This window comes from Dunckerocampus dactyliophorus, chromosome 2 (assembly GCF_027744805.1).
Source record: "Dunckerocampus dactyliophorus isolate RoL2022-P2 chromosome 2, RoL_Ddac_1.1, whole genome shotgun sequence".
NCBI classification, from domain to species: Eukaryota; Metazoa; Chordata; class Actinopteri; order Syngnathiformes; family Syngnathidae; genus Dunckerocampus; species Dunckerocampus dactyliophorus.
Genome location: NC_072820.1, coordinates 12,759,511 through 12,776,042, shown reverse-complemented (window position 1 = coordinate 12,776,042; position 16,532 = coordinate 12,759,511). Strand labels below are relative to the sequence as shown.

The following is a 16,532-nucleotide window of genomic DNA, read 5'->3' as shown; positions in this document are numbered from 1 at the left end:
TTCTATCTTGAAGGTAAACTGGGCGTTTGAGATGTCCCCCACTCAAGGTGGCGTGGAAGAGGATGAAGGCTGGATGTCTGACACCCAAGCGACTTTATCCGGGTCCAAACCCAGTCGTGAGCTGCAGGAGCTAATGGCACGTGTCGCATCATTGGAGGCACAACTCAAGAGCTCCAGGCTGGACGAGAAGGGTGAAGCAGATGAAGGGAAATGTGCCACGTGGCCTGGGTGAGCTTAAATTTGAAATCAACTATTCATCTTCAACACTAGGATGGTGATGGTTGAATCATTGTGTAGCCATCAGTGCAATCACCAAGGAATCCTACTGGAAGTTGTTCCTTTATCGAGCCACGCAAGATATACTGTAAAAGATTGGTGCTGCTTACTGCTTCAAGACTTTCTGTGATTTATACAGTGGTACCTTGGTTAATGTCCACCCCGGTTATCGCGTTTTTTGGTTAACATCCAAAATTTTTGCGAAAATTTTGCCTTGGCTTGCATTCGCCCGCTAGGTTAGCGTGCAGTTGGGGCGCGTAACAAACTGTTGTATCTGTGCTTGGTTTGTTTACGCCGCCATCTTGTTGATACTTACAGCACATGTTGATACATACAGCACATGTAATGCAATGAAAATGGCCAAAACAATGGACCCTCACATTGACTACTGTCAGTGCATTTTTTTTTCGTACAGTAAGTGCGACAAACTCTAAATAAGCCGCTATGAGTCCAAATGAGGTGAGTGACAACAACATTCCAAAGAGAGTGAATACCACTATTGAATTCAAGAAAGAAGAATAACTTCAAGGATGGCATCCATGTTTTTGCTCTCGGCAGGATGTACTCAAAGCCCTCATCAACAATAAATACTATGCTAAAGAATTACAACATTATCAAGTGAGCTAATGATGCAAAAGGTGTAACAGTGTTAACAAAACAGAGACCAAACCACAAACCAAGTTGTTGCTGTTGTCGATCAACGGCTCGTCGGAGCTAGCTGCAGCTAACCTGTTGTCAGCACGAGGCTGCTGGATGCAACACAGAAAACGCCTGCAATGAGTTAGTCTGTTGATGAATTTAAAGCAAGCAGAGGCTGGTTTGAAAATTAAATTTTAAAAAAGAACAGGCATACACAGCATCTTTGCAAACTTTCTGTCCACTACAGGTAAAATGATGTTAAATGTTAATTTCTCCATTTCATGTCATTTTTGTGGCATTGTTTTTTTATGTAAACGTGTGAATGTTAAAAAGCCTTTAACAGATCTCTCTGCATACATTTTTTGTACAACTTAAGTCTAGTAACATATAAAAAGGGATTGCCCTCCAAGCATAAACTCCCCCCCTTTGCAAAACTAGGTAAAAGTGATGTTAAATGTTCAGTTGTTCACTCATTTGTCATTTGTAATTATTTTGCATCATTTTCTACATATAAAACTATCATTATTGTCTGTAATATGTGGTTTGTGTTAAACGTTTTGGGTGTCTGCAGCAGATGAATTGGATTTACATTATTTTCTGTGGGAGAATTTGCTTTGGTTAGAGTCCGTTTTGGCTTAAGTCTGACCTTCTGGAACGGATTAATGGCGCTAACCAAGGCACCAGTGTATGCCATTTGCTGGTAGAAAGTGTAGAATAGTTACAATAGTGCATGATATGCTTCTTGCTGCTATTAGATTTTGAAAAACAAAGACTTTGTTCAGGGCCTTTTGCAGGAAAAAGGTGTTGAAAAGTCTCGACATGCTTATTGCTGGTGTGCTGTAAATGAATAAATCAGGATGGATCATGTAGCACAACTCAGGGAATCTGGAAAACCTAGGAAGATCGGAATTTTTTAAAAAAGCTCCATATGGTTAAGGGTCATTTGCAGGAAAAAGGTGTTGATTAGTCACGATAGTGCATAATATGCTTATTACCACTATTAATTTTTAAAAAGGATTTCTTTGGTTAAGAGACGTTCGCAGATGAAAGGATGTTGAATAGTCATGCCAGTGCATCATATGCCTCTTGCTGCTATAAAATAGTAAATCAGGATGGATTCATCTAGCACAGCTCAGGAAATCTGGAAAAGAAGACGTGTGTCATTCACGTTATATTAGAACACAGCTGACAATCATTGGGTTGCAAGATAAGTAAACCAGACGTAACAACCTACTGCTTTGTGAGCTGTAACAATATACGCATGGTTGTGACCATTACAAAACATACAGGCATGTCTAATATGACCTCTTGCTCTTGTTATTCCAGGAAGTACAACTCCCTCATTCAGGCACAAGCTCGCGAGCTCTCTCACCTGAGGCAGAGGATGAGAGAAGGCCAAGGAGTGTCCCACATCCTCACCCAACATCTGGGTGACACCACCAAGGTGCCCTTAAAATCAGTCTGCTGCCAGCCAGATCTCACATCAAAATATCTACTCGTATGAAATTTGGTCCATTTAACATCACCAGGCATTTGAGGAGCTGCTGCGGGCCAATGACGTGGACTACTACATGGGTCAGAGTTTTAGAGATCAGCTGGCACAAAGCTCTGCGCTGGCTCAACGACTGCTCGCCAAGTTCAGCGGACGTAAGACACGACACATAGCTACTTTATTGTCGTCTAATTTATGCTTTCTAAAAACCCCACCCTCTGTCTTCATTGCTATGCCTCCTCTGGTTTAGGAGCAGAGAGCCACGATGACAAGACGGAACTGCTCGCCATGCAGTGAGTCAGCTTAATTGTGTCTGTATGCAATTGTAACAAATTATTATCTGGCATTTAAATATATAGCATAGTATATACACAACGGTATGATAAACAATAGTTTCACTTTTCAAATAAGGACACATTTGTATTCAGTTTCAAATTTCAGTTTATGGTGAATCCAAGATGTTTGATGTACAGTATGTCAAATGTCATCCGTGTTTTTCTTCTTGACAGTGAGATTTAATGGACATATTCGTCAAAAAACAAACAACAGAAAATATTCATTATGTTTTTTGTCTTCATCACATCACAAGTGTGCCACAGCCTCTTGTTGCTAGGCAGAATTAGTGTTTGTGCCAAAAGCTCCACCAGGTCAGTCACACATACACACACTTTGTTAAATGAATGCTTAAATGGTGCGACGCTGTAGGTTTATTTAGTAAATGTAATGTAATTAATAACACTTTTTTTTAATCATTTCATATTTATATATTGCTTTTTTTTCATTAATTTTGCAAATTGCTCATTTTTTCACCACTTACCTCTAATGAAAAATTACACTCATTAAGGTTAGCTCTCTTTGGATGGTCTCTCTACAAAAAAAAACAGGATTTAGGCAAATGAAGTTCGCCTGCAGCATTATTACAGGCCGTCTCTCTAGGTTAGTAGCTTTCTTTTTAAAGTCCCACACACTCAGTCCTGGTGATTAGAGGGGCTGGGCGGGGGATATCATCATGTGACATGTTGTGACACGCACCAGGACACAGTGAGTAGACAGAAGGTTGCGGTTAATCCACACATGAACAGCAGTAGCGACGATCCTCGCCTGTTAAATTGGTTCAGCTGAAAAGGCGTTAAGAGGCTCAGTGTTGCTGTGTGGAGGAAATGCGTATGCATTTTTGTTTTCCACTTTTCTATCAATAGTGCTGCTTGTGGACTTTGCTAGAGTGTCAATGGCTCCTCTGTGGAAGGCTATGATTTCTAAGAGCAGTCCCATATACAGGAGCTCTCTGTGGTCTTTTTCTATGAATGATGGAGGAGGTCCATCTAGAGAGACGTGCCTTCGTAGAATGCTGCATCAACGACTCAAACAGTAAGAGAGGAAAACACAGGACATGGATAGAAAGTGATGCATACCTGGACACGGATGAGCAGAACACTTGATAGTGATTTGATTGTGTCTGCATCTTTTCTATGTTGGCTTTTCTCAATTAATGTAATGCTTCCCTTGCAGGCTGAGCAAGGAGCTTCATCAGAAAGACAAAATCATTGAGTCGCTGCACAACAAGCTGCAGCACCGTCCCGAGACGCCATCCAGCTGCCAAGCCCTCTCTGAGACCACCGACCAATCCGACAGGACCTCTCTGGTGTCCGATGAGTGTCAGACCAATGAAGATGTGGATCTATGCTCCGACTTGGACGCCAGAGAGTATAAGGAGGAACAACAACGGCTACATACATCAAAACCAGATGGTAATAAACGTTGGACCTTCCTCATCTTCGTGTCTCTATCTGTCCTTTCCTTCATTTTCCCTCAACTTATTTCAGCTCATCCACCTGTCCCTCCTTCCCTTCCTCCTCGTGGCCCCCTCAAGTCATCCCAAAGCTGTCCCAACAAGCTTTGCTCAGCATCCTTCAGAGGTACACCATTCAGGGTGTGCAAAGTACCCTCCATTTCTTTTCTGTCTCTTCATGTTACTTCCTGTCATTCTCCCCATCAGTCCCTCTCAGCAGTGTACCTGTCTCCTTGCCCTTATTTCCCCCTCGTGACCCTGACTTCTGGGGCATGGAGGTCCCTTGTGACCCCCAGTCCAAGATGGCTGTTCACCCTGAGTTGGACACACTGTACAAAGAGATGAATGAGCAGATCAGGGGTGAGGGAGCTGGGAGTGCCGCCTTAATTTGCTGACACACATATCACACGTTTCTGTGTCTGTGTGTATGTGTGGCTACAGGCTTCCCGGGTCTTCATGACAAGCCTCATTTCCCTCTCTCACCTGGTGCCCACAACCAGTGTGACCTCTCCAGCTACGGCCAGCTATCCCATCATGCCTTTCAACAGTACCAGCTGGGGGGCCTTCCTGAAGGTCACCTGCTCAAGTCGGACCCAGGTCTCGTGACAGGAGGAGGGACTTTTTGGGATATAGACAACATGACTCAGCCTATTGGGAGCTACTCTGGAGTGGCGGGGCTTCACCTAGGAAATAACCAGACTGGTACACTTGTTTCTATCATTCATATGAATAATTTTGAGTTACAGTGAACTTTGTTGAATGGTTATCTTCTGGCTGGAAATGACACAAAAAGTGATTGGGAGGAGTTGTGTCAGAGACTATATTAAAATTTATATTAAGAGATATTAATGGAGACAAACAAATATTTAGGGCTATGAATAATTCTCAATTAATTAATAATCTGCAGCTATTATTTAGTAATAGCGCCAACACATATTTTGTGTTCTTTGCAGCCAGAACACACCCATTCAACAAATACAACCAAAAAACGACAGGTAATACAAATTCACTTTAACTCAAAAGTTGCCAACGGTGGGGCAGAAAGGTCAGAGAGCGTTAGCAGGCACACTTTAGCTGCTATAATTACTGTAATAATAATAGTAGGGCTGTCAAAAACAACGCGTAAACGGTGGTAACTAATTTCTTTAATTAATTACTTGAAATTGTTTAGAGCAAGCACGCGGACGGAATCACGGTGGAGCGTCCCCACGCAGTCACGCAGAATGTGACGCTCTTTTGTAACTTCATTCTCACTTGAACACATCAACAGCAGTACAATTCCAAATCCATATACTGTGTGTATCTACAAATCACACACGTCTCGAGTCCGTTTATCCTGGGAACCACACTTCCTCATTCTCGTTACAAGAACGCGAGATGCATTCAGGGACTCTCCGAATATCACAAAAACAGCTTTATAATACGTGTGTGTATGTGTAAATGAACTGGAAGAAGTAGGCTGGAAAATACACTGAAAGAAAGTAAATTTAGCTTAAATTACGTGATGTCTTTGAACGCAACCGCTAATTGCTCATGATAACATTCAAATGTTCTGCTACTATTAAAGAAACTGGTGTTAGACAAATATATTCTTAGACTTGTGTGGTAGCTTTTAGCTTGATTGACATATTCAGTTCATTTGGAGCTGTTAATACATACAAATATATATAATCCTGTCCTGTCATTTGTCTTTCTGTTAATTAAATACAGTAAAAATGGGCATATTTCAGACATAGTGATAGCTAATGATGATTAATCATGATTAATTAATTAAAAACTGTGGTTAAAGTGAAAAATATTAATCATTTGACAGCCCTCAATAATACATTGAGTTACTTCTTTACTTGTTTTTTTTTTTTAACTCAAAATGTGTTCAGGATAGCTGTAATATCTTTGTCAATATCAATGATGTCTCGTAATTGTCAACACGTTTTTTCAATATTAATAAACACAAAAAACAAATGTATGCTATTCATTATTTCAATTCAAATGAGTGGAATCTCAATGTTTGGCTTTCAGGGGAGAATTTGATCGAAGAGCACCTAAGGGAGGTCAGGTGTCTCCGCCAGCGTCTGGAAGAGTCCATTAGGACCAACGAGAGGCTCCGTCAGCAGCTGGAGGACAAACTGGCTAACACTGGGCGTGATGGAGGTACTTATATGGAGAAAGTGTAGAACCATGCTTCTTATACATTAAAGACACCCAACACAACCCAATTTGAATACTGTTCACACTACTGCTGGAAGCTTTAAAATGTATGGTTGGCATGGTGCAGTTCCCTCTCAAGTCCTGTAGGTGTCAGTAGCGTGCGTTTTAAACTGACCGTCAAAACAGAAGTTCAAGAAAAGGCTGATCTCGTGAAAATGTTCACAATGCTAATGCTAAAATCCACACTTGTGTGTGCCTTATCTATGCTGAAAAGTCAAATAAAGGGACACGGGCGCAAATGCACACTCGACGGCATCCTTCCTAACGTGATTTATGCACAGGTGCAGTGTTTAAATTATTTTTTCATGTAACTGCTTCAGCTGTGCGTGTTCATTAACGTAATCATCCGATGGACAGTACCACAATACTGACAATGTAATGGTTTGCTTTCCAAATAGTTGCTACTAATAGAGAAATGTTGTTGGGGGTAGATACTGCAGTACATAGAGGGGACCATGAATTAGTACGAGTAATAATTATAGTAATACCTAACAATTTTGATGTGACTAAGGCACTCCTTTAAAATAAAATTGCACTTGTAGCTCAAGTGTTTTAAGTGCCCTTCGGTTGCTGTTATTTTTCCAGGTGCTCCAACAAACATCTATATTCAAGGTCTGGACACAGTCACACAGTTGTCTAATGAAATCAGAGTCCTAAAAGAAGAAAACTTGAATCTACAATCCCGTCTGCAAGCCAGCACAGGTAAACTACTTGGAATATTTTTGATTATTTTGTATTTTATGCACAAGCCTATACTGAATGTCGTTTTCTGTCAGACTCGTGCGAGGAGGTGATTGCAGCACGCGCCCGCCTCAAGCAAGCAGAGCTGGAGGCTGAGCAGTGGAAGGAGGAGTTGAGACGACTTCAGTCACACAGCGAGGAGCAGGGACAACAGATCCACTCCCTGAAGCAGGAGAGGCAGGCCAACCAGGAGAGTATCAACAGGTCTGTGTGCCTACCAATCTTTGAGGAAAATCTATCTGTCTTCCATATGTACCCTCTTTTCTGTTATCTTTACCTGTGTGTGTGCTTGTGTGTCCATCCTCAGAGTGCAGCATGAGGTGACTTTACTGCAGCAGCAGCTGTGTGAGAGCAGGGAACTCATACACTCCTTGCAGAGCGAACTGCATGTTTACGACCGTGTGTGCTCCGGCATAAAATCCTCCAAAGGTTTGTTTCATTTCTCTCAAAGAATTATTCAGATTACATTAATTAAACAATTACAGGCAAACAGTATAGAGTATTATATTTACAAAACATGCAGTTACACAACATCACGCCTTGTCAAAGCATCTTCCAGCTGGAAAATGCGAGGGAATTGACTTGCAAGACTGCACACTCTGCTGGATTCATAGCTGCAGCAGTCTTTTTCCCCTGCAGATAGCGCCATAAAAACACTTACCATAAAAAAAAGCTAATTACTGTATTTACAATTCAGACGAATCTACTGTAGAGGCAGTGAGCGCAGAATGACACAGCGTAACTTTAGCATTATCCAGTGGTAGTATAGAATTACACTGTCAATCACCCTGTTAAAAGCTTTGCTATACTTTTTTAAGGAGCCTAATGTTTTTAAGGACCAACTGCAAACGCATCCTCGATATCAGTGGTCCCTAACATTTTTTGACCCATGGACCGGCTTGTGTTCACACAAATCTAAGACAAAAACTAAGACATGAACAACATCAAACTAAAAGCACAAAATGAATGCCGACCCACCATCCACCAGTTCAAGTTGGGGGTCAGAGCAGAAAGGAAGGAGACACAACATAAAGTTATTCATTGCGCTTTGTGAGTTATATGCATAAGTAAGTAAGTGTGACGATTATGCTGTGTTTAATCTTGAAAGTTTAATTTATACTGGTGTTCCAATCCACGCACTGTGAAAACCTGTCTATGTGCGTGTCAGGATGAGAGAGTGGAGATTCCCCTGAAAATGAGGTTTTATCGCTGCTTGTACTGTACTTGTTACTGCTTTGTCATGTTTGCTCAACTTGCCCTTTCAATTTGGTATTAAATTAATATGTAGATTTAAATAAAAGCGATTGAAAGTGGACAGAAGTGAAGCTCAAGTTCAACCCATTCAAACGGAAGGATCCCAACATCTGGTTGAAATAAAAGATATGTAGGACGAATACTTACTTTATTCATCTCCAAGAGAAAGTCACATCCTATCTATTTATCAGTGCTCATGTAAAACTTCTATCAAAATTTGACCATGCACAATACACATTTTTGAATCAGAATTACTTACTATAAAATTAACCAATTAATCAGGTTTAATATTTCGGTTTAATGAAATGTGAAAATGTTGTTTTTTTTTACGCGTGCAGCAGTAGGGGGTACATGGCTTCAAGTCAAATGTCTGTCAAATGTACGCGAGTGTAAAAAGTTTGGGAACCACTGCCCTGTAGGACACAATCCATCTTTACCAGTTTTATTGCACACTATGTGTTCTGGTTTCAGGGTTCCTGTGTGAGATCCCAGGCCTGCCTGTGGAGCTGGGGGAGCTCCTGGGAGAGGTGAGGAGTCTGCGGGCCCAACTGCAGACCAGCGTCCAGGAGAGCAGCGCCCTCAAGCAGCTGGAGCTCCACAAGCAGCTGGAGCAAAAGCTGGGCGGCGGCTCCCCTCGCACGCCGTCCCTCTCGGCCTTCAGTGCCAGCCCTCAGAGAGATAACTTCTACAGGAGACAGCTGCTGCTGCACGGTAACATCTGTGCTACATTCCCATGTGTAGACACAGTGTGTTTATGTGAGGCTTGGTGTGCTGTGCGTCCAAGCCTGGTTTGTGTTATGTGTGTGCTCCGCAGACCCAGCCCCGTCTCCACCTGTCAGGGACATTGGTCTCTTTAACTGTGGATCACCCGGTCCCCCCTACTCAGACCTGGATGACAGCCATAGCACTGCCAACGGTGTGACTTTAACTGCACTGCATGACTGTGGCTTAACTTGTACACAGTTTGCCTGCCACTGCTTTGCTTTATCCACAACTGACCTCCATAAACCTAGAATCCGAAAATAATCATCCTTCGTGTGGGTTTATCCCCTGTAGACCCTCTTGACTCTCACTCTGAGCTGGAAGGGGAAGCCCCCGATGGATCGTTTGCCAATCGCTATGGTCGCCATGCCATTGGTCACGTGGATGACTTCACCGCTCTGCAGCAGCAAGTCCTAGAAGGCCGCAGTGTCGTGCAGCGCATGGAGGCGACGCTGCAAGCATGGATGAACCCACCCTCACCACTAGGGGGCAGCCACAAACAAAACAGTGAGCTGGTGAGCAATACGTTTTGAACAAATGTATTGAGTCACAGTCCAATTAATGTTACATTTTTGACTTAAAAAATCATTTTAAAATACATTTCTATACATACTGTATATGTTATATATAATAATGTAAATATAAATATATCAGTTTAAAAAAAATTCTTAAGAGTTATTGATAATTCAATTTCTAAATGATTTACTTTGGTTGGGCTATGGGATATGGGCTAGACCCATTCCAGTGGAACCTTAAAGGTCAATCACAATCTGTTTTGTGCTGGTTGACTCCTAATATGTTCAAATTGAAAAACTTTTTAGACTTTTTTTCCATAGGATATATTAGTAATAGAAAAGATCGGTTACAGAGTCAAACTGCTGCCACTGCATAACCAGTGTTTTAACCAACAATATAACATTCTTAATATGTCAAGAGTAAAAAGAAGTTAACCTCTTAACAAACCTCTTAAACAAAAATGTAAAGCATATATAATGACAAATGGTCACACATGTGCCCCTTTGGCCACATGAGCAGCTTTGATTGCACATCAATATGGTTGATATATTCAACTTAATATTGAGGATAATACTGAGCAGCCAGTACCACTTTACCATTTGCCTATAATTCTTCCTCCTCAGCTTGCCTTCACCACTACTCCTCTGTGTAGGGGTGGACTCGGACAAAAATTTGGTCCCGGACTTTTTAGCCCCACCCCATCCCCCTTTACGAGTCACATCATGTTTATCAAAAAAAAAAACACTGTTGTGGGTTGGGATTAAAAACGTGCAACTTCTGTCTTGATGGGGAGCAGCATCTACCGTTACACCAACAGAGATCGGCAGCTGAGTAGGTGAATTGTGCGATTTCATTCTGTAATTGGTGACAGAGCTTTGGACTGACTTGACACTGCGTGCGCGTGTCACGCCGTCTCTGACTGTGCCAGCTCGCCGCATCCCCCTGTGATATTTAGTTACCATGGCAAGGCGCAGCAGTAAATATATACATAAATAACTAAACGGCAGTAAATCGGTCCATTATTTGTCAGCCCACCAGGAAAACTCCCGGTACTCCCGATGGCCAGTCCGCCCCTGCTTTTGTGGTTGCATTAGCATTCGTTAAAAGCGACATAAAAAGTCAACATGCTGAGTCAATCTGTTTGATGTTTGCTGAACTGAAGTCTTTATCTCACAAGACTCCATGCAACTTTGGGTAATACTTTTTTTTTTTTTATTTTGTCCAGATTCCACATAGTGTGATCTTTGGAGCTTTCACTATCTTGTACAAAGTCTTCCCAAAATAGCTCTTTTGGTTGCAAATTTCTTATTTGTGTCCCTTTTCATTTCCTGTAGGTGCACTGGCAAGCTATCCCAACACTTGTATTCATATAATGAATTTTTCTGACAATTTCTCCTTGCAGTTCTTGGATTACGGCAGTGCAAAGAGTGTCCTGTCCAACACCAAGACTCTGAGGCAGATTTTGGAAGAGTCAGCATCTCTGCTGAAGATGTTCTGGAGAGCGGCACTGCCCAGCACTGATGCCTCCATCCCAAACCTGAAGAAGGTTCATACATGCAGCGTGAGACATCGTTTAACTGGATCGGGAAGAACCCAGAAACATTTCCATGTTGGTTTTGACACAGGAGCAGTCTATGCAAGAGGAGATCTTGTCCCTGAAGCTGCGCATGTCTGAGCAGGAGGAGGTTTTGAAGGGGACGATACAAAGGCTGAGGAGCACCAGCCGCACCAAGGAGAGCATGGAACATTTTATAGTGAACCAATGTAAGTCTGGATGACTTGATACAGGACTACGTAGATTGGAGAGAGTAAAACCCCAGCATATACAACAACTTCATTTCCTGACTTTAAGAAGTAAATGATACAACCGCAACCAATGTTGTAATAGCAGTAAGGAGCAAACTGCTCAACCAGCATTAATACTGCTGATGAGTTCATTGTATGGCAAGGTGTATATAGCTGCTCTTGGTACTGTAATTGCAGCCACTGCTATCTTGTGGAGTTAATTAAAACTACATCCGTAGGTTGCCGACAGCCACAATTGTTAAGATTTTTTGACCTGGTGCTAATTGAAGACCCTGCCTGTTATTTGCATTTGCAGACCACGCACCCGGTGACTATCTAAGACTATAATTGAATAGAGGCGTTAATTGGAGCATTTACATACAAATGTCTGGGGTTAACATTTTGATAAATTTAACATATATGCATATAATAATGTTAGTTTAAGTGTGTGCCCTACAAAACATAAGACAAACGATGAAAGCATCATATTTACTCCTTTTCACCTTGTTTTGGTAGTGTCAAGGACTCGTGATGTGTTGAAGAAAGCAAGGACAAACTTGGAGGTAATGTAAAAAAAAAAAAAACACACCCATTATAGTTGATCGACAATACCAATGAAAAGTCTGGACCTCTCATTCGATAGCATGGGAAAGTGTGTCCAAACTTTTGACTGGCAGCCTATGCGTTAGTGATGTGCGGATCAATACTGAAATAGCGATACTTCCCATACCAGCTCTTCATGCACTAAAATCGATTCTCAAATCAAAACATCAACACTTTTGATACTTCAGTCATTTGAGGTCATGTTTGTCTGAAACATTTGTCTGTTGAAACGATGACCTATCGTAAACGGAGCCATGTGTGAAGTGTGAATAAAGTTTTCATTAATATAGTAGTTCTTAAAGGGATAGTTCAGATTTGTTGACATGAAGTTGTATGACATCCTCATCAGCATTGTAGTCCATAACAGCGACTTACCCCCCACTTGGTCTCCTAAGTTCTGGAAACCAGTTTTGGTCAGATTTCTGTGATGACGTAGTTCCGCTGAGTTGCTGGGGACAATTAAGTGAAGAGTTTGGCTTCTTTTTTTGAGAAGGCATTTTTGTGATTAAAATGTATTGATCTTTTGAACGCATATTGTTTTGAGAAGCCAAAGTCAGTACTTCATTGTCCGCAGCAATTAAGTGGAACTACTTCTTCATCACGGAAATCTGACCAGAACTGGACGTAGGAGACCAAGTAGGGGGTAAGTCGCTGTTATTGGACTACAATGCTGATGGAGATGTCCTACAACTTCATGTAAAAAAGTCCAAACTATCCCTTTATAGTAATTAATCATTTATTTTAATGGTTGTATTATTTTACTTATTTCCTTTTTTATTGTTTAAAATACAAATTTCACAAATTTTATATGATTTTGTCCTGTTGTTGTACAGTATATTACCATGGCTATATTGTAAATCACTTTGCTACCTCAAAAATAAATAATTTGCTTAAATTAATTAGTCATTTATTTAAATTAATATTTATTTAAATCGATAATTTAATGTGTTGTATTCTTTATGCTACGATATGAAATATACAACTTTTTAAAACTTACCAGACACATTAGGTGAATTGAAAGTGTCGCCTCGGTATTGCTGATACCAGCCTGAATTTAACTTTTTCCGTGGTATCGCACATCACTAGTGTGTGTGAATGATTTCAGTCAGGATCTTCTCCCAAGTCTTGTCAAAGTCATCAGTGATTACGTATATATTTGTGACTCCATCACTTTTTGTCTGTTGCTTCTTCGTCTCACACTCGTCCCTGCGTGTGAACATCTCCAGAAGAACGAGCTGAGACTTTCCTCCCTAAGCTCCTCCTGTCCCCCCTCTCCCTCTGCTGGTAATTGTCTCGCCAAATAGGTGGAGGCTGTCCCAGATGTTGCTCATTTAATTTTGGCTGTGGTAGACTCAGTGGATCTGGGGCAGCTTTTACTTCGATGTGCATTTGTTTGTTTGGAATCACATCAGCGCTTTACCATCTTATTGCCTTCACCCCATTCAACAACAGCAGTGTTACGGCATTAATGCTACTCTCTTAGCACGCAAGCTGCTCAAATCATCAACCTGCAAGGAAAACGCAGTTACATTAAAAGCCTTCTCAATACTAATACACTACTTATATATGGTATGTGTACATTGTAAAAAAATATTCATTTGTCATCTTACCAAGACAATTTGGACTATTCTACGCTTTCAACTTTAGGGGAAGTTTAGCGCTTTTCTGTTCCCAGCGCACGAAGCAGGGCATATAATGTTTACGTGGTGTGGAAGAACCCCATCAAACCCCTTTGGGATGAACAAGCACAGAGACTGTTCATTTGCCGCTGCATATGATGCATCATCTTTCACTTCCCGTTGGGGTCAATGGCCGGATGTCCCAAAACTTTCGTCCATGTAGCATATTTGCAACTACATTTGCAGCTACAGTGTGAGATAAACTTGTGGTACCGCATCTCTGGTGTCTGCTGCGTGATGTAACTGCAGCATGCTTATGCACAGCGAGTGTCTGTTGCTGTCGTTGCTACATTACTAATGAATGACCCTATTTCCTCAAATAGCGGCCTCCAATCTAATAGATGCCGTGTTTCAATGAATACAGTAAGCGCCTCTACACAAATAGAAAAAAAAAAAAGTTCAGTTATTTGCCAAAGAAATAACAATAAAACATTAATAAATATGATTTCACTTCTCGGACAGGTGGTCTACACTTGTTCAGTACTTTATATTGTACCTAGGGCCCGAGCACGAAGGCCCTATTGTAATTCTATTTGATTTTTATTATTTGTGGGAGAAAATGTATTGCTATGTATGTAATCTAATCTAATATAATAATATTATAAAAATGTGTTAAATAAAAACCTCCCCCAAAGACAAATCCCTTGTCCTTAATATATGCCTGCTTCTCTCTGCAGTTGAGTAATTAAGCACCCTTGGCCACTAAATGAGGAAATATAGTACTCATTGCTTATCTTTCAGCACGCCGCCTGTCATCATACAACTAACACAAGCGCAACAAACCACTCCTCAATATGATCTCATGGTGTACTTGTAGTTGACCAAAACTCGTCTCTCTTGTGCATTCAGCTGAGGAACCAGGAGGTGGTGCCAGAGAGCAGCCTGCTGATGGCTTTCGGCTGAAGGCAAACCAGCGTCCTGCGGCGAGGAAGCGCAGCAGCCAATGCTTGCTTTAGAACCAGCCTCAACGCTACCACTTGTGACCTCCATGTGTTTAAATAGCCACCCTCCTGATCTTCAGCCAGGCCTTAGCAAACAAACCCGCCCCACCCCAACAAACTACAGTTTTTATGAGTGTATCTGTCCGGCAGTGTGTGTTACAGAAGGTGTGTGAAACGTGTCTGTGGTGGTTACAGTGCCAAGCTGATGGAGCTGCTGGAAGATGCTCCGAAATGGTGCATGTTCTTGCGAGATGGTTGGAAAAAGGGTGTTCCGTGCATGTTAAAATGAGGTTTGCAAGAGGAACTCTGCACACGTCATACATCTATGTGCAGTGTGTGTGAGTGATCGAGGGCAGTTCACTCAACGACAACTGACTGACTCCACAATGTAGACATAATGGAGGAACGTAAGCCTCTGACTTTCATATTTGTGGTGGAAGCTCATCAGCAATCAACCACGCATAAAAACCAGCAAAAGCCTCCATTTTTACTCACCAGCCTCTTTTGTTGGCGCTTCGCGGGCCTATCAAGCTTACACTAAAGCGACAAGAGCTTCACATGTGCTGAACTAAGTACTTAAACAGAAGGGAATGGTCATACGAGCATGTGCAATAAAGCTGATAATTCAATAATCACACATTTCTCACACTGGAGTGATGCATGAGAGTGATTTTTGAAAAAAATGTTAAAAATCAAACTTCTAGGACAGGAGATTGCCATAACTTGCCAAAGTTTGAACCATACACCACTGATTCTCAAACTGTGGCACAAGTACTACTGGTGGTACTCAGGAACACATGATTTTTTTTTAGTTTGAGTGATTTATTAACCAATTAAATTCAAATTGAACTCGCCTAATTACCTGCGAGTACAAGCCACATATTTGAAGCTAAACTAGTACTATTCATGAAGTGGTGCTTGGTGTAAAAAGTTTGAGAACCACTGTTGTACACTTTAACCTGCCTTAACCATGCGAATGCCCCATCAGCATACAGAGGGCTGCTTTGGATTGTTTCCAATTGTGCGATAAATTCCAGTTTTGGACCAAAACAGACAAAAAAAATTTCATTCTTTGTTATGCCATTTTGTCTTGGTATTTTTTATTGTTTTATTTTTTTACATTCTCATGGCTCGGTCATGTTATAGAACAATGATGCAAACTTTGGCAGGCTACTGGTGGGATCATTGTTCTGTACATTTTGGGGTTTGTTTTAATGCTTGTACATGTGCCATTCATGCTGTAAATAACTTGCTTTTTCATTATTTTTGCGTGTGAGTGTGTGCACAAACATACATTTGCTTTTTTTGCAAAGTTGGAACATTTTGGGGTAGCTGTGCAATAATTTTAGATTGATGTTACACATCACGCATGTTGCTGCCATGTGTTATTTATACGCAGTGTCAGCTTACAGGAAGCCAATTTGTGTTTCTTTACTATGCCTTTCTTGATGCTGTACTCGCCCACTTAATGACAAGAATTTTGCTTCGCTTGCCTTTAAAGTTAGCTTTAGAGCTTCTTCAGTGAGCGTGTCCACCTTAAAGATACCAAAATAATGAGTGAAGCGATGAAAACAAAATGACAAAGCGCAAACAAAGCCTTATTAGTGTTTAAGAAGCGTATCAAGAGATGTATATAGTGCTGGTGAACTGGTGCAGCTTTTTACATGGGCGAGAAAGACAAAGCTTTGTTTTGCTTAATGAACTAGAAAGCCGATGCAGGACTCATTACATGGATCCTGTCTCTGATGACAGTTAACAGTGTGTTGTGTTGCCAAACGTTTTAGCCATATATTTTTGGGGGAAAGAACCAATAAAATGTTTTAAAAAGCAGTGTTTTGGTGTGTATA

At 41.2% G+C, this 16,532-nt stretch overlaps 1 protein-coding gene across 8 annotated transcripts in view; it reads left to right on the top strand.

Annotated features, from left to right (window-relative positions):
- The window catches only part of LOC129177419 (myomegalin-like), a 55,363-nt gene extending 38,851 nt beyond the window's left edge, over positions 1-16,512 (top strand). For 4 of the 8 annotated variants that reach the window (XM_054768533.1, XM_054768532.1, XM_054768525.1 and 1 more), the window contains 20 exons: positions 14-228; positions 2,242-2,359; positions 2,445-2,562; positions 2,658-2,700; positions 3,917-4,155; positions 4,231-4,323; positions 4,404-4,556; positions 4,638-4,898; positions 6,216-6,347; positions 6,990-7,106; positions 7,181-7,349; positions 7,453-7,574; positions 8,871-9,110; positions 9,214-9,315; positions 9,456-9,676; positions 11,080-11,223; positions 11,303-11,441; positions 11,979-12,025; positions 13,292-13,349; positions 14,594-16,512. In XM_054768533.1, the coding sequence (XP_054624508.1) occupies positions 14-228; positions 2,242-2,359; positions 2,445-2,562; positions 2,658-2,700; positions 3,917-4,155; positions 4,231-4,323; positions 4,404-4,556; positions 4,638-4,898; positions 6,216-6,347; positions 6,990-7,106; positions 7,181-7,349; positions 7,453-7,574; positions 8,871-9,110; positions 9,214-9,315; positions 9,456-9,676; positions 11,080-11,223; positions 11,303-11,441; positions 11,979-12,025; positions 13,292-13,349; positions 14,594-14,700 (2,838 nt within the window). In that variant the 3' untranslated portion in view covers positions 14,701-16,512. The remainder of the gene's footprint in view (positions 1-13; positions 229-2,241; positions 2,360-2,444; positions 2,563-2,657; positions 2,701-3,916; positions 4,156-4,230; positions 4,324-4,403; positions 4,557-4,637; positions 4,899-6,215; positions 6,348-6,989; positions 7,107-7,180; positions 7,350-7,452; positions 7,575-8,870; positions 9,111-9,213; positions 9,316-9,455; positions 9,677-11,079; positions 11,224-11,302; positions 11,442-11,978; positions 12,026-13,291; positions 13,350-14,593) is intronic. The other 4 variants (XM_054768530.1, XM_054768528.1, XM_054768529.1 and 1 more) reach the window with 4 other exon arrangements.
- The last annotated feature ends 20 nt before the right edge of the window (positions 16,513-16,532 follow it).